General features: G+C 54.5%; 8 protein-coding genes across 8 annotated transcripts; 3 read left to right on the top strand and 5 right to left on the bottom strand.

Moving 5' to 3' along the window:
- The first annotated feature begins 4,420 nt into the window (after positions 1-4,420).
- Positions 4,421-7,488, top strand: HER10_EVM0005918 (UBA/TS-N domain-containing protein). Its single transcript, XM_035475520.1, has 2 exons — positions 4,421-7,171; positions 7,226-7,488. Exons 1-2 carry the CDS (start codon positions 4,562-4,564, stop codon positions 7,325-7,327), a joined length of 2,712 nt encoding a protein of 903 aa, XP_035332699.1. The 5' UTR covers positions 4,421-4,561; the 3' UTR covers positions 7,328-7,488.
- Positions 7,489-7,642: 154 nt separating this feature from the next.
- Positions 7,643-8,210, bottom strand: HER10_EVM0010381 (ubiquitin-conjugating enzyme E2-18 kDa; the record flags this gene model as incomplete). The annotated part of the gene is made up of 2 exons (XM_035479843.1): positions 7,643-7,896; positions 7,964-8,210. The coding sequence occupies 2 exons, from the start codon at positions 8,208-8,210 to the stop codon at positions 7,643-7,645; spliced, it is 501 nt and encodes a 166-aa protein (XP_035333236.1).
- Positions 8,211-8,687: 477 nt separating this feature from the next.
- Positions 8,688-10,664, top strand: HER10_EVM0006490 (uncharacterized protein; the record flags this gene model as incomplete). The annotated part of the gene is made up of 1 exon (XM_035476073.1): positions 8,688-10,664. The coding sequence occupies one exon, from the start codon at positions 8,688-8,690 to the stop codon at positions 10,662-10,664; it is 1,977 nt and encodes a 658-aa protein (XP_035332772.1).
- A 145-nt stretch (positions 10,665-10,809) lies between these two features.
- On the bottom strand, positions 10,810-12,027 carry HER10_EVM0008398 (LSM domain-containing protein). The gene is made up of 3 exons (XM_035477922.1): positions 11,875-12,027; positions 11,753-11,813; positions 10,810-11,673 (listed from the first exon to the last, which is right to left on the bottom strand). The coding sequence occupies exons 1-3, from the start codon at positions 11,920-11,922 to the stop codon at positions 11,435-11,437; spliced, it is 348 nt and encodes a 115-aa protein (XP_035332993.1). The 5' UTR covers positions 11,923-12,027; the 3' UTR covers positions 10,810-11,434.
- Positions 12,028-12,905: 878 nt separating this feature from the next.
- HER10_EVM0009367 (uncharacterized protein) lies at positions 12,906-15,905 on the bottom strand (the record flags this gene model as incomplete). The annotated part of the gene is made up of 2 exons (XM_035478857.1): positions 14,842-15,905; positions 12,906-14,774 (listed from the first exon to the last, which is right to left on the bottom strand). The coding sequence occupies exons 1-2, from the start codon at positions 15,316-15,318 to the stop codon at positions 12,906-12,908; spliced, it is 2,346 nt and encodes a 781-aa protein (XP_035333103.1). The 5' UTR covers positions 15,319-15,905.
- Positions 15,906-17,027: 1,122 nt separating this feature from the next.
- Positions 17,028-18,505, bottom strand: HER10_EVM0007410 (uncharacterized protein). Its single transcript, XM_035483037.1, has one exon. The coding sequence runs from the start codon at positions 18,154-18,156 to the stop codon at positions 17,782-17,784; it is 375 nt and encodes a 124-aa protein (XP_035332875.1). The 5' UTR covers positions 18,157-18,505; the 3' UTR covers positions 17,028-17,781.
- Positions 18,506-20,020: 1,515 nt separating this feature from the next.
- Positions 20,021-21,886, top strand: HER10_EVM0007241 (phosphotransferase enzyme family protein). Its single transcript, XM_035483034.1, has 2 exons — positions 20,021-20,455; positions 20,658-21,886. Exons 1-2 carry the CDS (start codon positions 20,247-20,249, stop codon positions 21,718-21,720), a joined length of 1,272 nt encoding a protein of 423 aa, XP_035332852.1. The 5' UTR covers positions 20,021-20,246; the 3' UTR covers positions 21,721-21,886.
- Positions 21,887-24,131: 2,245 nt separating this feature from the next.
- On the bottom strand, positions 24,132-25,343 carry HER10_EVM0004760 (NADP oxidoreductase coenzyme F420-dependent). The gene is made up of 3 exons (XM_035474393.1): positions 25,236-25,343; positions 24,660-25,172; positions 24,132-24,591 (listed from the first exon to the last, which is right to left on the bottom strand). Exons 1-3 carry the CDS (start codon positions 25,273-25,275, stop codon positions 24,287-24,289), a joined length of 858 nt encoding a protein of 285 aa, XP_035332535.1. The 5' UTR covers positions 25,276-25,343; the 3' UTR covers positions 24,132-24,286.
- Between the last annotated feature and the right edge of the window lie 742 nt (positions 25,344-26,085).

Consider the following 26,085-nt stretch of genomic DNA (forward strand, 5'->3'; position numbering starts at 1 on the left):
TTGTGGCTGCTTCACGTTTGTATCGCTGGCCTTACGAGCCGGCCGAAATGGAGAATCACGGCGATGACACTACATTGCAAGCTGTTTGGCCAGTCCACGTTCGGCTTACGGCTGCATCGTTGCGCATCCTGCATGGCACCAAGCATTTAGCACCAACGGTTTGGCGGGAGATGTGAAGGACGGTGTGATGCGATAGCTCGGGGCGTACCGGCGCAGTCTGCAGAATTACACTACTTTTTATCAGTACATGTGCCGTACAGAGTAAGGTCACTAAGATAATCATGGAAATGCCGCGAATGGCTCCAGATTGACAAACGCGATATGCAGGTACCGGCGGTTGCATCCACAACCGCAGCCACCGTGCTGGGCATGGGCAAATTGGGGGCCACTTGAGTAACGACCAAAAGGAGCCACCAAATATCCGCATTGCAGATGATCACAGATGGATCCGGAGTCGAGTGGTCGTATGGAGTAGAAAATGGAGATGATGAACTGGTGGCTTTCAGATGGACAAGAAGAAAATGTCAAGCCGAGAGAAGAGACACCTCGATTCCCCAGGGCAAGAATCCCAAAGGCCCCTTCTTTCTTTCGTCCGAGGATCTGCGGCCAATGACACGGTGTGACGGGATGCTCCTGTCCCGGTGTGGGGGGAGGGAAGGAGGAGGAAAACGAAACCTGCCCTACTTGAGAAGGAGGGACGAACACGCCGACTGTGACTGGCTATCACTGCCGTTACTCCGTTCTTTCCATTCCTTCCCCTGGTCTCGTAACTTCCATACCAGCGCACAATGGAAGGAGCAGCGCAGTAGGTACCTATGGATAAACCCCATGGTACCAAGTATGGTACTTTGCCTTACATGGGAAGGAACTTGGGTACTTGAGCCGTTGGTTGTGCGTCCCTCTTGCCCCCTTTTGAACGGTACATCGGGGGAAGGCAGGAACGGGGTCGAAAGAGGGGCAGGAGGAGATCTCACTTCAGGTACGTACTCCACCCGGGTGGGATCCAATTGCATGGAACAATGCAAGAGCCAATCATGCCCCTTTTCCCCCTGACAGCTCTTAACATTTTTGACCAATTGAACTGGTGTCCGCCGCCAGACCGGAAGGTCAAATGGAGCCGAACGGGCGGCTGGGATCTGCGCTAACATCAGGCATCTGCAAGCTGCCCTCCTAATGCAGTAAAGTCCCTCTGGAAGCCAAAATTCCCAGCAGGCGCCGGCTCCGACGAGGAAGTCACAATCCACGTCCACAGAGAGCGACTTCTCAATTTGAACCAGGGGATAACACACCGGCGCCGCAACGGACGCTCTGTCTTTGCCTCCTTCAACCTATCACCCATCCTCCGGCCACCCGACCCCGGATCATCGTCGCCCTACAATCTGCTGGCCCTCTTTAATTAATAATATGGATATCGGGATCAATCCACGGCAGCCACGGCAGGAGAGCTGCGCCGGACCTCTGAACCTCTACGCATACGCAGTAAGCTCTGGATTCTGACCCCATGATTGCGTAGAGATTCGCAGACGAAAGGAGCAATCACGATTCACGAAGATACAATCATGCCCATTTTTGGCGGCAAATTTGCGCCGGGTAGATACCAACAACGATGAAACCACGAGATTGCCATTCTTCTCCTTGTCATTCGGCCGTGGTACCGAGCAAACCCTCGCTACCTTACGGATATTCGTACCCGCTTGGAAGTTGGCTCAGCTGTCATCGGGATGACCGGCCACCATGCTCTCTGTGCGCCAGGAACAAGAGAACAAACCCCGCGAATATTCTGGCGATCCAAGGAGATTATCCGTAGGGCGACACATGCATTCTCACATGGATCCCGGGAAGACCAACGCTCCGCTGCTGCTCAGCGCCCACAAACATTCCTCGTGCGGCTGAGCGTCGCGCCATTACCCAGTGATGAGGTGCCAATGTACGAATACTAACACGCAGACACAGCAGTCAAAATGAGCCCTCGCACGACAGGCGCTTAGCTGAGCCTTCACCTTCTTTCTTGGCAGCGGACATCGAGAAGGAAACAATTCCATCACGAAATTTGAACCCCCCTCCTTCGCACGACATCCTTGCGCCGGACCCTAATCCAGAGACACACACACAACTGCCTGTCTCATTTTACTCGAGGCAACGGCCGCCACTTGGCACCCTCGTGCGACAGCGCGTTATACCCCCTCGGTGACTGTTCAAGCCTGGCGTTAATCGCACGAGCAGAAGCAAACATTTCAGCCATGTCAAGATGACGCTGGCGCTCTTCTACTTCCTTCTTCCGCTTCAACGGCCGGCAGTTTTCGGGTGATCGCCAGGCGGCCATTATCCCAACCACCAAGAAGAAAAAGTGCCCGAACAGCACTGTTATTCCTCGTCCGATGAGCGGCGTACTTGCTCATACAGACAGCATGTCTCGCCATGTGCGACCTTCTCTTTGGCTCCCGGCGCGCCTTTCATCGCAAATTATATGCTATTCCCGCTGATCAGCTACGAGTCAAGTTTGAGATTATCGTCATAACCCAAAGCAAGGATCCGTTTGCCAGATCTTCAGATTGGCATGGACACGGCCCACTTAGCAAACCGAGCAGCTCCTCGCGACTCAGCTCCGAACCAAAATAAAGTCGCCCGTAATCAGCGCTCATCGGCATCTCCAGCTCTTCATCCTCGTATTATGAATTTCTGGGTGACGACATTGTGGAAGAGCCACGTATCTGTAGTCCGAACTAAGGAAGCAGACTGGCATGTGGCAATGATGTTGGAAGAAGCTCCTCTGATCCACGACGTTTTTACCGTCGCCACCGCCGTACGGATGCACTAGCTAGCACACCGTACGAATACACCACCAGCTCAGCTCAGCTCAGCTCAGCCTTCTCGAGATCTTCTTCCCCTGATCATCACTTTCAGGGAAGATCCCAGACCGCGATACATGCAGCGAGTTTCAGCACCTTGACCGATTGAGGCGGTGCGCCAATCATCCGAACTTCTAGAGTATGGCACCAACAGCCAAGGCCTGTCGTCCCAATGATTTGCGGTGCGTTGCACCACACTCCCAGAAACTTCCGACGTTTGCGCGGCCCTTCAAACGCGAGAGATTTGTATGCCTGTCTCCAGGAGTCAATTCTTAAGCTTACTCTCATTGTTTCCCCAAGCGAGGAAACAGTGGTTGCATCCACGGATTGACCAGAGAACAACCATAGGCAAGCAACTCATTGATACTTGCAATTCGGAAACGCATGAGCTTGGAGACATGCACTGTGGTCCTCCGGTGCGGACCTTACTCCGTATGCCACACTATCCGTATCTTTGTTCCTGTCGTTTGCCTCTATTCGCTTTTCGGACCGACCATTAGATCGTCCGACAAGTCACGTCTGCCCTTCCGTGACCCTGGAAAAAGACATACCCCGCAAAGTTTCTCATGGCTCGTTCCAGTGAAGGAATGCTCCCTTCCTGTGCTCCCAGCCCCTCAGGAGTCAAGATACAATGGGATGGAGCCATCAGCAAATCGACGACACGTAAGACAGTGATTTCCATCCGAATAATCAGGGGCACAAATCTCAGGGACCCGAATCCTACTCGAGACCCAGATATTGGGCGGGACTCGTTCGGCCGAACAGCCGCGGTAGGAGACCCGTCAGCCGGGGGTTTCGAAGTGATTGAGATGCGCTCCTATCCCTTGACCATGACCCTCGCTATCCATCCCAGAAGTAATGACGTACTTGTCAATGGGGTTAATCCGATCCGGGGGCTTCGTTTCTCAGCAAATATCGCGGTAGTTGATGAAGCCGTAGACCTGGTGCCAGTGGTAGACTTGCTATAACGTCATTTCGAAGCTGGAGATATGGATCACAGAAGACAGCACCGGGGACGAAGAATGCCGGAAACACGGTCACCATCACTTGCCAGCTGAATTTCGGCCTAGGCATGTAGCTTCCGGGGAGTTCGAGCTGCAACTCGCAGGAATGTGCAAACAATGGCTCGCTGGAATTCGCCAGCAACTGGAATTCGGCGCAGTGTTCGATGTGGCTTGGGTTCCGAAGCTGTGTGGAGTTCATTTCATGCAGCCGGAGCTTGTGACTTTGGCCCAGGCCAAGGAGCTCATCGAAATGGGCGGACGGAGTGGGCAGTAACCTACTACGTAGTGAGTAGCAATTGGGTTTATGCCACAATCTCAAAGTGACAGCAGCGATCATCCCAAGCGCGGCACATTTGTTTACCCCTATTTTCGCTTTCGGCGCCACCCGTGAAATCTGCTGGGTCGTGCACTCTGAATAGCACCAAACTCTTAACGCCGATGTGTCTCCTCACTTCGCCTCATGTGGCGCAGTCCTCCAAAGGGCAGTCACCAGCCACATCGACCTCAGCTTCAGCCACACCTGTCCCACATGCCACCTTACGTGCACACGACACCGCACGCAATCAACGAAGCCCGATGCAGGAACAAGTGGCATTCGAAAGTCAACAAGCAACCGAAAACGATGCATTGAGCCACCTTCGATGCCCTCACGACCTCACGAAGCTCATGAAATGAAGTTTACACCTTGACCATCACCAAATTTTAAAGATGGATGATCTCTCGGGATTGAACTGGTCGTCGTCGACCAACACGACGAACAACAAGCCGCCGCCGATGAACCCCTCGGGCGCCAACTACTTCGGCTCCATGCGACCGGCCAACTCGACGCCATCCCCGTTCCCCTCTGGCCGTAACACGCCTCTGTCTGCCCAAGGATCAGGAGCCGTGGCTGCGAAACCTCCACTCGCGAAGCCACCAGCCGATAGTTTCAGCAACTTGATGAGCTTTGGTGGTGCCGGGGCTGCGAAACCGACATCGAAACTTACCTTGCTGGAACAGCAGCAGCGACTCGAGGCTGAGAAGAGGAAGAAGGAGGAGGAGAGGAAGAAACAAGCGCAGGCGCAATTCGGTGGTGGTTTCTTGGATACACTGGGATCGGGCTCCGTGTCGAGGACGACGTCCCCTGGCATACTGTCCCCTGGCTCTTCTACAGGCAAGAAGGCCAGTGATGATGACGACCTCTTCGCGGCCTTCAACTCTGAGACCAAGGTTGACAATGCTAGCCACTACCCTCCGCCTCCTCAGAAGAGCCCCTCGCCTGCGATTGCCCCGGGCTTGGACCTCAGCAACCCAAGCGCATGGAATCAGGCGCCTGCCCCTGCCAATGGCGGCTTTGGGGACGACGACGATCCGTTTGGTCTGAACCAGCTAAAGCCCAAGGCCGCATCTCCAGCACCCCCTCCGACGAACGACGATGATGATGACTTCCTCGGAGACCTAGCCCGCCCGGTCGAAGAAGTGCGGCGCAAGCAACCCACCCCACAGCCCAAGGGGCCTGAGCCCGGAAAACCCATTGAGGCATCTGACTCCAGCTCAGATGATGAAGGGCAGCCAGCTCCCAGGGGTGAGATGGCCGAATTCGACAGGGCTGTCGCGCAGCTCGTCGATTACGGCTTCACCCCTGAAAACGCTCGAAGGGGTTTGACAGAGAGTGGTGCGGGGTTGAACGTGCAAGCAGCGGCCAACTGGCTTTTGGACGATGCCCACAGACAAGCCAAGGCAAAGGCTCAAGGAAAGGATCCAGCAGCTGCTTCAAGGAGAGGGCGAGATGATGGTGGCAGACAGGACAGTCAAAGACGGGCTGATACCAGATCCCCCGCCGGTGAAGCTGACTTCTCAAAGACTGCGGCGGCTATGGGAAATAGCATTTTCAAAACAGCCAACTCTCTCTGGAAGACTAGCAAGAAGCAGGTAGCGGCCGCAGTGGCGGACTTCAACCAACCCGAGGGCGACCCCAGCCAGCCGAAATGGATGCGCTCAGCACAAGCTGATCGTGCTCAGCCTGAGCGGCGGGTGGCAGAGGCTACAGACGAGGCTATGATGCTGGAGTCTGGCGGTCGGCCGCAAAGAAAAGCCGGGCAATCGTCGCAGTCTTCGAGACCAGAGGCTCCTCGCCGGACAGCATCCCCGAGGGACCAATCTCCTACGGTATCGGCCCCGTCAAGCGGCAGAGGCACTCCGGTACCTAGATGGCAGCAGCAGAGCGGCCCAGCAATACCGGATTCAAGAAGTCGTGCAAGCAAGCTGGCAATGGCGGACGACGGTGCGGCTTCGTATGTCAGCCCTGCTAGGAGGAAGAAGGCGACACCTCAGCCAGAAGCGCCTCCGCCACAGCAGGAGGAACCGGACCTGCTTTTTGGTTCCCAAGCTCCGAAGCCCTCACAGTCACTTCCTCAACGCCCGGCTCAATCATCGCAGCCATCACGACCCGTTCAGCCCGCTCAAGCCTCGCGGCCTGCAAGACCTCCATCTCCCAAGCCAGCCCCTCGACCCGCTCGTCACATCCCACCCATTACACCTGCGGCGGTACAACAGTCAACAAAGCACCGTCTCGATGGAACTGCTCACTTCAAGAGAGGAGATTACGGTGCAGCTCATTCATCTTATACGTCATCACTATCTGCTGTGCCATCTTCGCATCCTCTTGCGATTGTTATCCTCACAAACCGCGCGTTGACATCGTTGAAGAATGGCGAACCCAAGCGTGCTGTTGAAGACGCTGATGCTGCACTGAAGATCATTGGTCCTGGTGGAGGTCAAGGCGAGCAGGTGTCTGTTGTAGGCGACACCGGCGGTCAGGAAAACCGCGACATGCGGGATCTGTACGGTAAGGCATTGAGCCGCAAGGCCGAGGCCCTCGAACAGATGGAGCGATGGGGCGATGCCCACGCCGTCTGGTCAACCTGCGTGAAGAACGGCGTCGGCGGTCCTACCGCCATCTCTGGCCGACAAAGATGCCAGTCGGCCCTGGCTCCCAAGCCCAAGCCCAAGCCTAGACCGGCCGCTGCTGCTCCTGCTCGGTCCCGCCCTGTCGCAGCTTCTGCTAAGAACATGGAAGCCGTGGAGCGCTTGCGCAAGCAGAATCAGGCAGCGGCGCAAGAAGACGATGAGAAGTTTGCGCTGTCGGAGAAGGTTGACGCCAAGATTGCGGCATGGAGGGACGGCAAGAGAGATAACCTGCGTGCTCTCATCGGTAGTTTGGACTCGGTTCTCTGGGAAAACAGTGGATGGAAGAAGGTTGGGCTGCACGAGCTTGTCATGGCCAATAAGGTGAAGATTCACTACATGAAGGCCATTGCTAAGTGTCATCCCGATAAGGTACGTTATTTCTGCTTTACTTGGTGACTATGGGCCTGCGCTAACAATATATAGCTTCCCCAAGACGCTAGCACGGAAGTGAGACTTATCGCTGCTACGGTCTTTGCGACGTTGAACGAGAGTTGGGATAAGTTCAAGTCCGAGAACGGATTGTAAATACCTCGGGGGCATGGAAGAGAGGGTTTAGACGTTTGAGAGAGCGGATTTAGTACTGCAAGGACAGCAGGAAAGCTGGAGGCATTTATCACGAATGCACGCGGGCAAGCAAGCATTGACGAAGGAAGTGAATATTCGAAGCCACATTTGATTGATTCCCCAAACGCCGTGCTATGCTTGTAGTGTCTACCGCATCCTCTTATGTCTGCCTATGTTGATCCTTCAGATCTCTCTACTGAGAAAGTCCGCCGAGTGGTACTCTTTTGATAAGGTATTTATATTTATGTGTTATCGCCGGGAGGAAGACCTGCTGCATCACAGACCCAGCGACCGCCGGACCCCGTCGCGGACCTTTTGCTCGTACTCCGTCCTCCGCTCGCGCCACATCTTGGCAGCCTCGACGTTGGCGGGGCTCTCGTCGTTTGGCTCGGCGAGCATGCTCATGACGGAGATGAGGATCTTTTCGACTGACTGGATCGGGGACCAGCGCTCCGAGGCGTGTTCGTAGTGGTTTGGGTCGTCGCCTGGGGGGTGGAGGATGGAGATGCAGACTAGGCCGCTAGGGTAGACTGTTCGCTTTGCGGTTAGCGATATTCTTTCTCTGTTACTCCAGAGTGGAAAGGAGAGGTGACGTACTGTTCGGATGCCACATGTCGACGAGGAACTTCATGGTCGGCGGGGCGAGAGGGTAGTCCTTGGGGAACTTGAGCTCGGCGGGGAAGACGCCGCCTTCGAAGGGCGTTCCCTCGGGGCCTTGGATCAGGGCCTCCCAGTGGAGGAGGTCGTCTTCGGAGACGGGGCCGGCGGTGATGCCTTCTGGGGGGTTGTTTGTCAGGGCGCGGTACTCTTGGAGGAGACGGCGGTGGGCGGTGGATTGGGCCATGGCTGGCGCGGTGTTGCGTGTCTTGGGATGACTCGGATTGAGAAGGTTCAGAGTCGCGGAGAGCTGAAGAAGGATGGGGAGAGATGCGAGGTTTGTAGACAATGATTGAGGGAAGGCCAGGGGTCAAGATGGTTGTCGGGTTGATATCTCCGGTGACTTACACAGCGCGGAGGTGAACAGTTGGGACCTCCGGGTCGGTTAGTGGTGGTCATAGTGGTGGCAGATTGGCGGGGGTGGGGGGAAACTTCCCTGCTCCAGTGGTTCTCCGAAGTTTAGCCCGACGGGTGCACATGGATCGGAGCTTGGGTCGGGTTCACCAAGCATTTTTTGGGAGCTCTGTCCACCCGTCTGCCCGGCCGACATCATTCAACCATCACCAACCCAATTCTCGACGGTTCACTTTTTATTTCTTCCGTCATACCCAGGAAAGCAAGAGACGGGACACGGACTCCCTGCCTCTCTTGCAATTCGTTCACGATGCCACCGCGACTCCCATTGAGGCCAATCGCAGGCCGCGCCGCCTCTTCCCTGACTGCTGCAAAGCAGAATGCCGCAATCCCTTCGCGCGCAGTATGCTTATTCTGCTCGCTGTCCACGCCCTCACGACCAACGACGAGAACCAACGCTACCGCGAACAGCCGCAACCAAGCAAGAAAAGCATTGAGACAACGCCGCTTCCAGTCCACTGAGTCGACAGGATCACCACCGCCACAAGAGACCACCGCGATCGAGAACCCGAGGCAAGAACTTATCGACACCCTCCTAGAGCTCCAAAAACATGCCGTCAACCATGTGAACCTCTCCCGCCTACAGCTCGCGCTCCAGGGTCTGCGCCAGGATCCAGGCCAGGAGTCGATCCGCGTCGCAATTCTCTCCCTCGCCAACGGCAGCGCGGAGCAGGGCAAGACGACAAAGGACCTTCTCCGACTACTTCTCGCGGATCCCCTTGGCGACGAGGCGGAGTGGGAAAGGGAGCTGGCGCAGCATGACCCATCGCACCCGCTCGTGGTGCGGATTGGGCAAGAGCATAATGCCGCGGAGGCCGCGCCGCGCGTGACGATATCAAAGACGAATCTGCTGCACGAGCTTGATGTGTCGTCGCCTGCGTTGAATGGGCACGGAATTGAGCTTTTGCTTATGGAGGTGAACCCCTTTAGTTCCGTGCCGGGACCGGGCGAGACGGCGGTGCAGGATGTTGAGGAGGCTGTCCTCGTGCCGACGGTGGATATCCCGTCCAACACGGGGCGGTACACGCCTATTACGACGCCAGTACACAAGGCTTTGGTTGTTTCTGGGGGCGTCATGGGCGCCGCTTCGGTTGCGGCTCTGCCGTTGGCTGAGTACCGCGATACCGTCTTTGGTGCAGTCAACTTGCCAGAATATCCTGTGGAGAAGGAGGCGGGCGTCACGTTCCAGCCGATTGATGTGTCGGTGGGCAGCAAGGGACTTGATCTTATTCGCCAGAACATTGCCAATGCTATGGAGTACGAGAGGGCATGGTACAAGAGTAATGTGCCCGTCCTTATTCAATGGCTCAAGACAGGCGTGCAGACGGACGAGGGCCAGGCTACCAAGCCAGCAGTTCGTCTCCTGGTCGCCTCACTACTCCGCAACGCCCTCGCAGAAATTGAAGCCGAGGAATCGCGCTTGCTTTCAGGACGCCTGTCAACGGAGGCCGCATCATCCGGGCTGACTGTCATGAATGAGAGACTGGCGCAGTGGTCCCAGTTCGCGCACGAGGAGCTCCAGCAGCAGCTCGACCTCGCGTTTGCGGGCACGAGGTGGCGCAAGCTGGGCTGGTGGAAGCTCTTTTGGCGAGTCGACGATGTGGGCGTCCTCACTACCGACATGCTCAGCCAGCGCTTCCTCCCTGGCGCAGAGAGGGAGCTGGTCTACCTCGCCGGCCGCATCGCAGAGTCCGGCGTCGCTTCGACCACCACCGAACCGCCGGTGTACGCGCAGCCGACATCCGAACTCCAGAAATCCCTGCCCGAGAGCAGTACCGTCGCCAAGGCCGTGACGCAGAAGCCCAAGTGGCCCACGCACATCGCCTTCACGCGCCGCTACCTCCACGAGGAAACCGTTCCCGCACTACAGGCCCTCGCGCAGAAACTCGTCCTGCAGGCGTCGAGCACCTCGGCCTTGACGACGGCGCTGGCGGGCCTGCTTTACGTATCGCAGTACGCTTCCTCTATCTACGAGGCCGGTGCCGTCGCGGCGCTGGGCGTGATGTGGAGCTTGCGCAGGTTGCAGACAAAGTGGGAGACGGCGCGGACGTACTGGGAGGGCGAGGTGCGAGAAGAAGGGCGCAAGGCGGTGCGGGGTGTGGAGCAGAGCGTCGCGGATACGCTTGATGGGTCAAGGGAGGGAACTGCTGTGGAGGGCGCGGAGGAGCTTCGCAGGGCCAAGGAGCTTGTTGAGAAGGCTGAGGATGCGCTTAGGCGGTTGAAGTAGAAGTGACATGAGCAAGAAGGAGGTGTGGGCTGTCACGAGGTTTGTATCATCATCTGTATAATGTATAAACACAATGTCCATGATAGACATAACAAGCATGCATGCACGAGGTTCTGATACCAGAGAAAAGACACGAGATATTGGGCGCCGAGAGAGGCGTTTGCATTCTATTGCTGCGGTATTTCTAGCATTGACGCCTAGCTTTCTGTGTCAGCTGAGGGTTGGATGACGGCTGGCTCTTCAAGATTAGAGAAAGAGTGAGGCCTACCCTAGCGACCGTCATTTCCCACATGCTGGCAGGCGAGTGACATCCTCAGACTGCCTGGGTTTTGTTCTCCTCGGGAGAACTCAGGCCTCAAGTATCGTGCCTCGCACTGTCATATGTGTTTCCCTGGCCCTCCCACGGCTGGTATCCGCCTTTGCAATACTTGGGGACTTTCCCCCGTGAAACTTTCAAAACCCCCATAAAACGCCTGGAACTTTTTTGTCGCCGGGGGACGATGCTGAACAGCCCCCGGGTTCCCCTGGAGTGAGAGTCCAAAAGTCTCCTCACCCGACCTTTCCTCCGACTCTTCAAAAGACGGAAGAGCAGCGTCCGTCGTAAAAGGAAAAATGCGCGCTGTGTCTCGTCTCGAAAGTCCTCCCCTTTGGTGTCTTCTTGCTCTCTTCCCCACTCTCTCTCTCCCACGCGCAAAAAGTCCTTATCGCGGGCGGTCTATGTTTCTTCAAGGCCGAGTCGAAGAGGCATGCTGCGAATGCGGATTGCGATCCTAGCGTCCTCCGCGCCCGCTGGCCCTCGCCCTGCTCACAGTCGCGCGACCACGCGCCATGCCGACACCGCGACCGCGGACGTTGCGGGAGCGGAACATGGGGGCGTTGCGCAGCATGTCCGGGACGATGAAGAAGCGGACGTGGGAGCCGCGGATGTAGACCTGGTCGAGGTGGGATACGCGGCCGTCGCGGGCGGTGACGGTGATGTCTTTGAGCTGGACGTTCATGTTGTCTTCGGCTGTTGGGGAGACGTGAGATGTTAGCGGGCTACTATCTATGACTGAGCTAGGGGATGGCAGGGTGGAGGGAGGGGGTACCTTCGAGGAGCTTGCCGCGGTAAGTTTGGCCTGATGTGATTTCGAGGGTGACGATGTGGCCCTGCGCGCGCAAATGGTTAGCTCTCTGGCATGGTTCTTATTAGGGGGCGAGTTGGAAGTACCTGTGCCTCGTTGAGGAGCTTGATGGGAATGCCAATTGTGGACGTCATGACTGCGGTTGTTTGGAGGAATCGAGGGCGAGCTGTCGTGGGGATTTGGGTCGAGATGGGTGGAGGGGAGTAGCTTGTCGCGATCGCGGGTCAGGGCGGTTTGGGTGGTGGATGATGAAAAGTGAAGGCGGGCTCTGGGGGAGACAGGTAGCTGGAAGCTGGTGTTTTTCCGAGCCGGATTTTTGGCCTCACCGAGCGTGGCAGGTGAGGGTGGAAAGGTGGGGCCGTTGCCGTCACTCACCTTGCGGAGCTTTCCAAGAGAATGTCTACAATCACAGGAAGCCTCCTTCTTGTTTTATGCCAAATCCACTCAAATCTATACTATTTGCGATCGTGAGTTATTTGAATACAAAAATGGTTTATATTTCTTCCCATGGACTGCGGGCTATGACAAGATTGAGGCTTGATTTGTGAAGACATATTTGTAAAGACATCGTTGCTTTCCGGGAGCTCAAAGGCGAAGCGCTTGGGTAAATCATAATTGCCAGAGCAAGAGAAGTAACTTTGAAAGCAAACGCAAGCTCCGAGGAGTGGTTTCTTTCGTCTTTCCAGATTTGTTTTCTTAATTCTGCCTTTGCTGGCTGCTCGGGCGATTCTCGACTCAACCTTTTGAAATTGCACTTTCAATCCCGTAAACCCCAACACTCTCCATCACGTAAGTCAAGTAGCTTAAAAAGTGGTACAAAGACACTCTAAATGTACGACAGACCCTACCGAAAGCATGCTGTACTGCTCTTATCGTACATCAGATCCGAGTAGATCAGAACTCCATGACTATTTGTTCTCTTCTTTCTGGTTGATGTCACATTTCTATTTGACAACATATTAATCGCCTAAATCTTCGATCACTGACCAGCGTTTACTGAGCCAGAGGGAACAATATTGCGTCCACTCACAAAAAAAGATAAGGTGCACAGGTGTAACACATTAATTGTTCTCAAAAAGGATACTAAAATATCTACAATGAAGACGACACCACGCCCCTAAGACCTCTCAAAGTCAAACGTCTCGGGCAAGCTCTTCTTACTCCACTGGTGAACAAGCGGATCTCCAGACCGTCTCTTCTCCCTGAACAGCGCCTCCGTCAGATACTTGTACAACCAAATATTGGCACCGTTGTACGCGATACTGTGGTCGCTATCCGTGAAGCTCAGCCACTTCATCTTGGACACGGGCACCCCGGCGCCGACGAGCAGATCAATAAGCGCTGCAGCGTTCTGGTAGTGCACGTTATCGTCGCCCGTGCCGTGAAGGATGGTAAACTCGCCCGCCAGGTTCTTGAACCCCTCGGGGTTGCGGACAGCTGTCTCGTTGTAGCCCTCCTCGTTGGCGTCGAGCGTCTTCATGTAGCGCTCCGTGTACAGCGAGTCGTAGAAGCGCCAGTCGCTGACGGGCGCGACGATGAGGCCGGACGAGAAGACGCCCGAGTTGGCTTCGACGACCTTGGCGGAGAGGTATCCACCGTACGACCAGCCAAAGATGCCAATCTTTGCGGCGTCGACAAAGGCGTTTTGCGAGGAGAGTTGTTCGGCGGCCCAGATCTGGTCGAGGGGCTCCAGGCGGCCGAGGTGGCCGGCCACGGTGGAGCGGAAGGCGCGGCCTTTGTAGCCTGTGCCGCGGTTGTCTACCGTGTAGGTGATGTACTCGAGTTCCGGGTCGGAGGCGATGAAGGCGCGCCAGGTGATGGACTGGTAGCGCTTTGTGACTTCTTGTGCGCCGGGGCCGCCGTAAGGGGTGAAGAGGGCGGGGTACTTCTTGGAGGGGTCAAAGTTGGCGGGGAGGCGCTGCATCACGTTGAGGGTGTAGCCGTCGGGGTGAGCGAGCTCGAAGTAGGTGATGTTGGGGAGCTTGTATTCTTGGAGACGGGTGACCAGGGCCTCGTTGCTGGTGATGGTGCGGACTGGTGTGGTTGAGTTGGTGGCGTAGAGTTCCTGGTAGGGGACGTTGGGACCCTGGTAGGACAGGATGTAGTACCCGGCCGAGGACGAGAACGAGGCGCTCCAGTATCCTGCGACAGTGTCGTCGACGAGGGCCGTCTTGACGCCAGAAGGGTAGGAGACGGAGTAGAGATGCCTCTCGGTGCTGTGGTGCTCGGTAGACAGGTAGTAAACGAGATGACGCTCGGTATCGACCTTGAGTACCGAGGTAACTTCCCAATCGCCGCTGGTCAGAGGAATCGGGCTGCCGCCATTGACCGAGTAGAGGTAGATGTGGTTCCAACCAGACTCGTCGGACAGGTCCAAGAAGTAGGCGTCGGTGGAGTTTCTCGTGGCGTTCTGCAGAGGACCAATGTACTCAATGCCCTGGTTGTTGTCCAGCCATCCGTCGGAGCCATCGCGCTCTCGAATGACCTCAGAAACGTAGCCTTCAACATCGACGCGAACGAGCTTCTCCTGGTCCTGGACACGGTTGAAGGCTCGGTAGGCGAAGCTGGCATGGTTAGTGGTCAACCACTTGACCTCACCAACAACCAGGTCGTCGGCGGGGAATGCGTCAATCTCGACCGGGGTGGCCTCCTCAGTCTCGACATCCAGCAGCGTCAGCGCCACAGTAGGGTTCTTGCTGCCGACCTTGGGGTAACGCAGGTCCAGCTCAACAGGATACGGGGGTGCAATCTTCTCGCCGCCCATGAAGTAGGGGATGGTGAAGGTCTCGACGCCCGTCTCGTTGAAGCTGAGGTAGGCGATGTACTCGCCATCGGGGGAGAACCAGAAGGTGCTTCTGCTGCCAAAGATTTCTTCTTCGTAGACCCAGTCGGGAACACCGTGGAATAGATCCGGTCCGCCGTCGTTGGTGATTTGGGAAATGGTCCCGTTCTTGCTGAAGAAGAGGTTGTTACCGCGGACGAAGGCCTTAGTGGTGAGTGTTAGCTGCATCCAAGGGTAGCTCAATTGTGTGGCGCTGATCAGGAGTACTCACAATTGCATCTCCCACGGGCGCAAACTCGGCATATTGAATGTCTCCAGCTTGATCATCCACGAGCGGCTCGACGACACCGGATTCGACGTCAAGAATGGAGTAGTCGGCAAAGTACGAGTAGCGGTACTGCTTGGTGTAGTTGGTGGCAAAGAGGACCTTTTTCAGATCCGGCCGGATCCAGTACTCGGCGTAATCGGCAGGGATCTTGTCGGCGGGCACAAATGTCTCGTTTGCGCCGGTGACGATATCCTCGATCACGAGTGCATTGTTGGAAAGATAGATGAAGCGGCCATCTTCAACGCCCGAGAGCCAGCTGACTGATCGCGAGCTGGCGCCAAATCGCGGGGAGGCAACCGTCTCGTTCCAAGTGACAATGCGATCGCCGCCTCCGGTGGGCTGGTGCGGTTCGCGTTCAATGGCCGATGCGCCGAAGATGAGGGCCGCAGCGGCAACGACCTGGAGAAGTTTGCGGGCCATGATGAGTGTCCGGTGTCCCGATTTCTCTGGTATCCAAGTATGGGTATGCGAGGAACGGCAAGCGACAGAGGCGAGAAAGGCCGCGTAGTAAGAACCTGGAGAGGCGAACGCTTCTTTATACCAACTTGCCGTGCGGTGCCATTGAACCAAAGCATGCGTCGATAGCCATGCAGGTGCGCGTCGCAGTGGGCCGTGTTCCACTGCAGTGCAGGCGAGAGATCACCGAGCGACGGTGCAACGGTCCATCGTTGGTGGCATTGTTGGATGTTGTGCTCGGATGCCAAGAGAGCGACATGGATTGCGGTCAAGTTGTCAAGTTATCAACCAGTCGGGCCCGCTGGCTTCTCCAGATTTCTTGCTGACTGTTCGTCTCGACGGCCATCTTGACTGGCTGCTGTGGTCATAGTGGTCTAAGGAAAGGAGTTTTCGAACGGGGAGAGCCGGGGGAATCATTAAGGACCTGCCAAAGTTGGGTTGACGGCGTGATTAAGTCTGGATATTGACGACATGGAGAGGCGGGGGTCATTGGCGTTTGTAATAGTGGTAATGGCGAGCGTCAGTGTACTATTATGTGTGACTGTCTGCGCGTCTTTGTTTGTGTGTGTGTGTGTGTGTGTGGAAGAAAAGAAATTGACGCGATGAAAGCCAAGTGAAGGCCAAGACGAGCTTGCACAGGTGCATTCCTCTTCGGGAAGGTTGCACTTGGACCGGAGAACAAGCGGTGGGCACTGGCGCCGGGGTTCGCTGCGGGGCCACGGCATGCCGCCCGGCCTCTCACGGCTTTTCCCCAAACTTGCCGACTCTGCCCACTCGTTCACTCACCCACTCCTTTTTTTTTTTTTTCTCCGTCAGACATGAAAGTGCCGGCAATTGGTCTTGAAGGATGGTGGAGGATCGAGAAGTGATGCAAGGCACATCTCATCCCATGAGTTCGGTGTGAGTGTGACAATGCTACATAAGATGCGTCCGGGCTAGGTGCTTCAGATAAACTGAAGAGATCTCACTCCCGCATGCTCTTCTGAGAAAAAGAAATGCTCAGCAAAGACTATCTTGATACCTCTTGCGGTAACCTCTGCGGTATTGTCACATATTGTGTCCATACACACATTCTTCAGAAACACCAGCTTCGGCGCCGGACCCCACAATCCCGTCGGCAACTGTGAAATCCTCGGGTTCGGGTATCAATCCGGCTTCGGCGGCTTCGGCGAGCTACACTCCAGGACTGGCTTATGACTTAACGGCATCTTCGGATTGACTGACAGAGCTCGAGATCTGAACGTTCTATTGGTAATGATAATACTCATTCATGTACTTCTCCTATTCAAGTGAGATGTGTGCAGGCAGTTCGTCAGATCACTCATAAGTCCCTTCCCCGAGGTTGCTTTTCTAGCGTTTTCGAAACAAGCTGGTTACCACCCACTTTCCGGTGACTCAACTCTTCTACTACTATCTGGTATCCATGATGTGAAGCCAGCAACTACCTTAGGTCGCGTCTAGGTCGGCTTTTTGTGCCTAACGTGCTCGATAGTTACAATCGCGAATATTCAACTCTCGGCAATATGATCTAAGTTAAGTACTTGGTTTTATCGTTTGACGAGTGCCCGATGAATTTCATTTGCAATGTCGACAATGAAAATCTGTGGAGCAAGAACACATGTTAGTCGTTGTAATAAGTTCAATTCACCATCAGCTTTACATGGTTGTTCAGTACCCAGTCTTGTTCCAGTTTTCCACATCAAAAATGGAACAATTGCCAATCACCCCCATTGATTGTCACATCTATTGAAGAAGCTCACTGACTTGCCTGAGATCATACCCTTATTGGAGGCTGGAGCTCTCGTAATTCGGTTGCATGAAAGTGACAAAAATTGCTCCAGTACTATACGCGCAATTGGCTCGTCAGAGTATGGATTCTTGACTCTATCCGTGAAGAAAACAATGCTACCCAAATGTAGTGAAGCTTGAAGCCAGCAATGTAAGCTAGTCACGTACTTCATGCGAAAAATCTCAGACCCGGCCTTTCAGCCCAGTTGAGAAGGGTGTGCTGCTGTTGGTTCCCGCTGTCACCCGCAAACGCGGGCCAGCCCGTCACATCCGAGCTTTTTAGGTTTCCGAGACTCGGCCCAAAGGTTTAGATTAAGGTAGGATTGACGTGCTACCTAGCTCTAGGAATACGAGGGAGCTATCCCTCCCGTACAACTCTTGATATGTACTTTGGAACACTTTGCCGAGTAGAGTCGTGGGGCGCTTGCTGTCCACATAAGTTAGTCTCTATTGATGCGAAGGACCGAGCATCAGGGACAGCCACACACATTGAATACTGGAAACTCGGCGCCGACCGATCCCTGGGACTATGATAGTGCAGTTGGTCAGCATCGGTGCATGCCTGCCAGAGCCTTCTCAGGGGTCCCCAACAAAGTGGTACTTGCCCATCCGCATTAGGTACTTGCTTTATGATGATCTTCAATCGAGTTCTCGGGCCTCAGCCAGGATAACAGGACCCCTTTGATACCCCTTCAACCACGAAGGCTTCAGTGTAACGGGGTTAAATACGTCCGTCAGATTTTCTAACTTTGGGACCGGAGGGCTGGCGGGAAAATATCGGAACCAGTGAAGACTGTCTATAGAAAGGTTGAGGCGAGAAGATTGCCCCTTTCCGTGTAGTCCAGCCGCCATGTCATTCCACACAGATCCCTTTGACGTGAAGGCAGTATCAGTTTTGATTTGCTCTGTGATGATACTGGGACGAGCTGTGTCTTGCCAAGGCGCATTGCGGCATTGACTCTTCAGGGATTGTGCATCCTTCTTGACCGGGAGAACAGCCATGTCGAAAGACATTTTGGAGCCTTTGTGAACAGGCGAGAATGACTTCCAGTCCCCAGAGTACCAGAACAGTAGAGGTAAACATAGACTGATTGAGTATTTGAGTGAGCCGGGAATAAGCCCCGCGCTGGTTGTCAAATTAGTGAGCAGGTCTGATTTTGGCGCCCGCTTTCGCTTTGACCCTGTGACTTCGGAACAATGTTCGAGTATCGCACTAGTGCATTCTCTCCGGGCTGTATTGTCTCTGGCGATTTCTTTTGTGCGACTCGGAACAGAAATCAGACAGAATTACCGGGGCGGCATAGAGGGAAAAGAAGAAATTCTTCTTTCAAGGTCTGGGGTTCAGGATGACTTTGAAGTCTGAACTGTGGTTTGGAAGGGGGCCCAGAGTGGGATCCTACTATACTCGACCACTTACAATAGGGCAGTAGATGACTAGCCCAACCGTCTTCACTTCGACCGCGACCTTCCGAGAAAGACATACGGCCCGATCTCGGCAGTCACTTTACCAGTGGAAGGGCGCAGTGTAACCCATGTGGTTTGGCTGGCAGCTGGCCGGATCTCTGTGAGACATCATCAACTGCCAACCCGAGCGTAAGCGCCATCCTCCACTTCACGGAAGGCAAGGGGTGTTCTCCCCGGTCGAGCCTGGAGGGAGGGTGCTCCCGCTAGACTGTCACCTCACAAACATTAGATGGGACGATCGGCGAGGGTTCAAGTTGGTTCGGGGTCAATCTATGGAGTTATCCGGCAGGACACCCCACCGCGATTGGACATCGGCGATCGCCCCGATAACCTCCTTTTTTCTGTGGGAACGGGCTGGGAGCCGACATGGACCATTCTCATCTCACATTTTCCCTCCCCTCCAAAAGTCCAACCCCGGCCTCCCCCCATGATCCATCATATCATATCACATCCCCCATCTCACCTACGATTGTCTCAATGACATGCTCGAAATACGCCTCATCATACCACCGCCGGTAAGCTAAGACAGGCATTGGGGGGACGCCTCCTCAACGTTGTGTGTTCAGCTAGCCCGGAGACACCGTCCGAGCAAACACATACATACGCATGTTCGTCTATGTACATACATACAAACCAACTGGCAAAATGGGTTTTCACCCCGGTCGAAGCGCTCCCGCGGCACATAGGTATCAATAAATCTGAACCCATGTCCGACCCTCAACCCCCCAATGACGTTCAGCCCTCGGCCTCCATCCGGCAAGATCGCCAGTCGACTCACCTCGCTCACCTGAATTCCTCAGTTTGCAAGACCTAAGGTACTCCGTACAGGCTCACTCTCAGCGCGCGCGCCCCCTACCTGTAGCGTCCCTATTGTCTCATGCCAGTGTCTTACGTCACGCATCGATGAATGTGACTTAAACAGCATGGCACGCATGGCTAAGCCCCTCCGGGAACCATCCAAAGCGCTTCCGATCTGCCGCCTGCATGGTAATGCCTACGCCTTTACCCATTTTCGACAGCGGGTGTCTGGTCGCTCTGGCGTGCCGGGGGATCCTGGGTAAGGATGGCCACACCCTTCTTTTCCTTCTCTCCCCTTGTCTGTCGTCTTTTCTGCCAACAGGCACACGAGGTATTTCGTGATATCTGATCTCCCGCCAGCCCGCTAGGGCCGTACCCTTCCCGGACGGAGGATTTTCTTACCTGTCAGATATCGAATGTGAGGGATGAAGAAGCACGCACCCTGCCACTTTGCGGGATGCCACCAATCACCACCCGCCTAGTGGCATGCATCCTGCCCGCGCATGGATTCGGTCGACTCTTTCTCGTGGATGATGGCGTTCGTGATATCATCTCACGCCCGCCTCACTTCTCGCCCGGTCAGATGACCAGGATGAGCGAGAGCGAGGTAAGACATCGTTGACGAAGCATCATACATGTAGGTAAAGTCCCAAGCTAGACCCTAGGGCTTTGGGTTAGCCGGGGTGACAGGGGGAAAAAAGAATAGTGGCAGTGATATCGCTTTTCTTCAGAATATCTCAAAAATTCCTTTCTCTTTCTCAAGTCTCACACAAGGAGTTGCAAAAAGGGGTCTGGAATGATCCCGGAGCACATTCACCGTGCGCTCCCGGAACGACTTTCAAATGCAATTGATACCCCCAATCGCATCTACCGGGACCCTTTCCCTCATTCACCGAAGTTGCCTCGCTCCCTTGACCATTCTCGACAGGGACTTTGTCAATCAGCGGAAGAAGAAAAGAGAGCCTTGCAAATGCTACCATCAGTTGAGATGGGACTCACAACCGTGGCAGGCTCGAGTTGACACCCAATCAGAGTTGATGATGGGTCAAAGGTATTAACTCTCAAGTCTTCCAGTTTACATGCAGTCTTCCGTCCCAATTCGACTGTTCTATTCAGATTCGACTCTTTGGTGAATCTCAATACTCATTCACCGTTCTTATTAGAGAACCTATTTTGGAAACAAAAAAAGACGACTTTTTTTCGACTTCACAGGCCGAACTCTTCTAGGAGTAGAAATCTGACCTTCACGATAGACTGTATCTAATATCACTTACAATGGCCGTCGCAAGCGAGATCTCTCCCATCAGGGAACACTATATCAGCCAACTCACCCCTTTCGACAAGTTCATTGCAAGCCTCGGCAAAACCGCTCGCCCGACAGACTTCCAGCTTGTGGATTTCGCCGACCTCGAGATCCTCGGGTCCCTCCCCGGCAAGACGGGAGCAAGGATCGTCACCAAGAAAGCCTCCGGCCTTACCCCACAGGGCACCTTCGTCTTCAAGGGGATGGACTTTGATCAGTACAAGCGAGACAGCAAAGACTTTAAGGAACACCAAGAAAAGACCCTTCTCCACGAGATCCGCACCTTGTGCACCCTACCGCCCCACCCGAACATCATGCCCTGCCCCAAGGTCCTCGTCGTCGTACAGGACGGGGACAACAAGTACCGCATCTGCGGCTTTCTTCAACCGGTCATGAGCAAAGACTCGGTTGACGAGCAGGTCATGCGCGCCAATAGAGCCGGACACCGTCTCCCGCTGGGTCTCAAGGCCAAGTGGTGCTACCAGATGGCCCTCGCGATCCAGCATACCCACCAGGTCGCCGAGAGCTTCCACATGGACCTGAAACCCGGCAACATCCTCGTCGACGACTACAACAACCTCCGGCTCATCGACTGGGAGCAGAGCGGGTTCTCCATGTTTACGCATCCACCCGAGGTAACCATCGACCAAGAGGCCGAAGAGTCGTCCGTCTCCACCGGCGCGAACGGCAAGCCGGTGGTCATTTATACCCCCCACACCGGCGCGCCGCGGAGAAATCAGAAGTGGGGATTTCCGGACTGGAACGTCCTTCCGGAGTGGAAGACGACGTGTCCCCGGGCCGCAGAGCTGGCGGAGGTGTTTAGTCTGGGCAGGACGATGTGGATGCTCCTCGAGCAGGTCGAGCAATCCCCCGACCCTACGGTATGGACGGCGATGGCGATGGACGTCCCGAAGGAGTGGCAAGACATGATTATGCGGTGTGTTGAGAGGGACCCTAACAACCGGCCCGAGTTGGACGAGGTGGTTGAATTTTGGCGCAAGCAGTTCTGCTAGGGCTACGAGACTACGAATTTTGCTTTTTGGGCATACTTACACAAAGCGGTGTAACATCAGGGACATGGAGTTCTTGGGGCAATCACACGGCGGAGGATACATAGAGGGAACTTCTTCGGAACCCTATCACACTAGTACTTGTTTCTTAAGCAAAACATTCTTCTCATATCCACAAGTTTAACAACTTCCCTCCCCGTAAGAGTCCATCATGACCATACTTTCATCGCCATAAGCGCGGACTCAGGGCGAAGTTCGGCACAAGGTTTGAATGTGCGCCGTGAAAGAGGCGACCCAAGAATAGAGACACTAAGGCAGAGAACCCCTGCTTGCTGCAGAATGTCGCAAGCGACTCTGCTTTTGTCAAAGGCGATTCCTTCAGGTGGAGCAATCCCATTTCCCTCGCCCTAGCCAGCCTCCCGTTCGTGACTGGACAAGGGACACTCGCATTTTCGTTCCCTTCCAATGAGTTGTTGAGCCTACGCATATCGGAACTTACAGGAAGAATCCGAAAGTTTTGAGAGCTTACACTAAGCCACAGGGGCAGTCTCAAAGTCTTGACTGACCTCCGCACACCACTACCCCAAGACTGCGGCCCCGATCCAGGCCCAGCATCAGTGCCTTGCCAAGTTCCCCCATCCTGCAAAATGGCGATGATCTTGTCCCGAAATTGTAACTTTGCCATCCCATCCCGCCCTGTGGATCAGCACCCTGCGTTCTAAACGTGTCTCAGGCGCCGGTGGGAGAGGAGGTCCACATTCACGTAACCCACATTGCATCTTATGTATCGGCCGAGAGATGTAAAAAAGCCACTCCCACGGCAAACCGTTCTTCCGGTCTTGAGTTGCAATGAGAGGCGTGTGAGGCTGCCGAATAATATCGGCAACCTTGTCCGCATGCCTCAAGAGATCTAATGCCGCGCGTTCATACCCTCAACAATTTTCCGCTAGTATGGGTGAATCGTGAACGTGGCCGCCAAAAACCCGCTCCGCGCCACAAGTGTTGAAGAACTGAATTAAAGTGCAACATGTAGATTACCAAGTGAACCAAGTAAACTTTTGCTGGAACAAAGATTCTTGAAAAAACACGTCTTGGCACCGTGAAAGCCTGTCGAATCGCTACGTGAACGGATGATCCCGCTCATTATCCTAGACTGCCGGCCAGCCGACGGGCAATCTGTAGCCCCCCCTGCTAGACGGCCACCTGCATAGTTGAAGCTGATTAGCAGCCGGAATAAAACCTCCATAATAGATACTGTTGATAAAGTAGTATGTACAGTCCTTCTTACTTTATGAACTTTTCGTGCAGCGACAGCCTTGTATCTGGTTTTCCTCTGCAACAGATCGTGAGGCGGACGGTGGGAATGCGGACGTTTCTAGCGCGAAGCCACCATGAGGTAGGTAGATACGGCAGAATGTCAAGATCTCAAGGCCCGTACCTGAGTCTCGGTATCGATTTAATTGCGCCCGTAGAAAGTGGGATCGACACCATGCGATTCAACGAGGATGGTGTAGTCCTAAGCATCATAAGCATCTTATTAGCTAGCTTGCTTAGCAATGGTAACATCGCAACTTTCGCAACCACGTTAACTTTACGCTGTGAGCGATCGACACCTTGATTCTGCATGTACCTAGGATAGTGCTAATTTGCCCTAATTTCAGTTCTTGGGATCTTTGGGAGAGAAAGAGTGTTCAACCTTATCAACGAGGAAAGGGCTCTCGAGAGTAAAAGTCGATTGGAGACATCAAAGCCCATATGGAGCTCCTTGGGAGTTGGTCACGGGATTTAGCCGTGGTGACTCCATGTCGCCACGAAAATGTAAGGGCACGACGAACGGCTTCTTTTGTCACACCCTAGACAGCCTTGACAGTTAAGGGGCACGTTAATGTATCAGGCGACTGAGACATCAAAGTCAATTTTGGGATACGAAATGCAACTAAGCTAAACCCTGACCAATTGTCTTCAATTTGGACGGTCTTGGGGTTGGAATGTGACACGAGCTAGACCACACGGGGATGGGTTATCTATGCCGTATAGGGATTTAGGAGATATGGCCAGGTGGTTCGCGATATGACAACTGAGCTGAAGGCTCTGAGATCTGTTGGCACCTTTGAATAGGGCAGATAAGCTGCCCAGTTGCAGGGCCACCATTTGAAATTCGAATGCTCCGCCTAGGGTTCTCTGAGTCCTTGGGTGTTGTAGCCGATTGTGATTTCATCTTCAAAAGGGTTTGGTGAGGAACAGGACTGATGTTGCTCCCCCCCGCGACCAGACCTGTCGAGTTCTTACGGTGGAAATCAGGCTAAAGTGCGAGGAAGAGAAACGTGGCAATTGAGCAATGGCACAACCATATAGCTCACTTGCAGAATCCATGAATCATCGGATTCGTTGGATTGGGTGTTAAGCGAGCTTTGGTCGTCATCTTTGCATCTTTTCATGTATCTACCTTCCCAAACCCAACCCTCCCATTTTGAGGTCTTCAGCCATACCTAGCGTAATTTTTGTTACCCTCCATATAGTGTCCCAACGGCCTGGGAAAAGGTGCAGTTTTTCTTGCGAACCAACTGCCTTATTGGTTGCCCAGAGTCTTTCCAAGCTCCTCACCGCGATCCGCTGCAGCCTTGACAGCCTTGTTGACAATCTCCTGGAAGCCGGATGCCTCGAAGCTCTGAAGAGCAGCATGTGTGGTACCGTTGGGGCTGGTGACGTTCTTGCGAAGCTGACTGGGCTCCTCGGGGGACTCGACGAGCATCTTGCCGGCACCGAGACAGGTCTGGGTGGCCAAGCGCTTCGCCTGCTCGGGGGAGAGACCAAGGCCAACGGCGCTGGAAATGAGATGCTCGACCATGGCGAAGAAGTATGCAGGGCCAGATCCTACGGGGGGTGTTTAGATTTGTCCTCTTTCGCTGACGGCTGACGCCCTGTGTCTGGGCGTGACTCACCTGACAAGCCTGTGACAACGTCAATCAGCTCCTCCTTGTCAACCCACTCTGTCGCCTTACTGACGCTCGCCATAAGGGACTCGGTCAACTTCTTCTCGTCTTCGGTCACGTCGCTACCCGCGAACAGACCAGAGGCGCCCTCGCCCACCAGGGCAGGGGTGTTGGGCATGACACGCACGACGTGCGGGGACCGGCCGTCGTCGAGCGCCAGCCACTTCTGCAGGGCCTCGAGTGTGATACCAGCGGCGATGGAGACGACGACAGGCACCTTCTCCTGGCCCGAGACGGCCTTGCCGAGCTCGTTGCAGACGCCCTTTGCAACCTGGGGCTTCACGGCCAGGATGGCAATGTCGGCGCCGACAAAGGCCTCAGCGTTGGATGTGGTGGTCTTGACGCCGAGAGCGGCCATCTTTTCACGGTTCACATCCCAGGGCTCCGAGACGGTGACGTTTTGCTTGTCGATGCCCTTTGCGACCAGGCCTCCGATGATCGCTGCGGCCATGTTGCCGCCGCCTGTGAATACCCCGCGTCAGCCCCGCCATCGTGGGTGATTTTCTGGTGTTGCGTGGGACGTACCGATGAAGGCGATCTTGCTGGACTCCAAAGCAGGTGCCATGTTTGATGTTGTCAGGTTTCGATTGAGTAGATCGACTACAAGGTGTTTTGCAATACGACGAGATGAGCTATTGATATATGTGTAGTGAAATCGAGGAAGTCGATGAGTTTGACTCGCCCGGAAACTGTGGCGCCGCTATCGGACCCACTGTTTCTGGAAAGTGTGGCGTCTAAAAGCCGAACCAGTGAGTCAATTCCCGAGCAACTAGTTTCCTAAATCCACGGCCTCATTAATCAACTTCTGTAAGTTTTCCCAGAGTTATATCAGCTACTGGTAATATTTATTTTCAATAAATAGATGAGCAGTAAGCCGAAGTCTATTGACTGCTGGAAAAAATGACCTGTGGCAATGATACTTGTGGCCTAGATGTCTTTCGATCATCAAGATGGCGTGGAGTCGTTGAAAGAAACTTTTCTGGACAGATTTAATAACGAAAGTAAGAGAGATCTTTGAAGTACTGAGAACTACTTGAGCAATGAAGGTGTAAGAACTGAACGCCCGACGCCTATGACCGAGTCTACTTGTTTCCTTCGGACTCCAGCAAGTGTGTTGAACTTGATCGAGTTTTACTGACTTTGACCCTGTGCGTACCAAGCGGTCTCTACCTATGTATCTTTCCAACTCTCGAAGATGTTTATCCAAGTAAATCGTGCCGAACTCAGCCTCCTGGTCTCCCAGTGTAAGTGTAATTGTGGTTCGCGGTTCGAGGTTGTGACCCATCATGGTCGACGTGACAGAATTCGAGAATGCTCAAGGACTTAAGGGAGGTCCCCAGTATCCTCTCGTTCTTTCTCGTTGACGCCCCCAGGA

Source organism: Colletotrichum scovillei (genome assembly GCF_011075155.1).
Source record: "Colletotrichum scovillei strain TJNH1 chromosome Unknown Contig00006, whole genome shotgun sequence".
NCBI classification, from domain to species: Eukaryota; Fungi; Ascomycota; class Sordariomycetes; order Glomerellales; family Glomerellaceae; genus Colletotrichum; species Colletotrichum scovillei.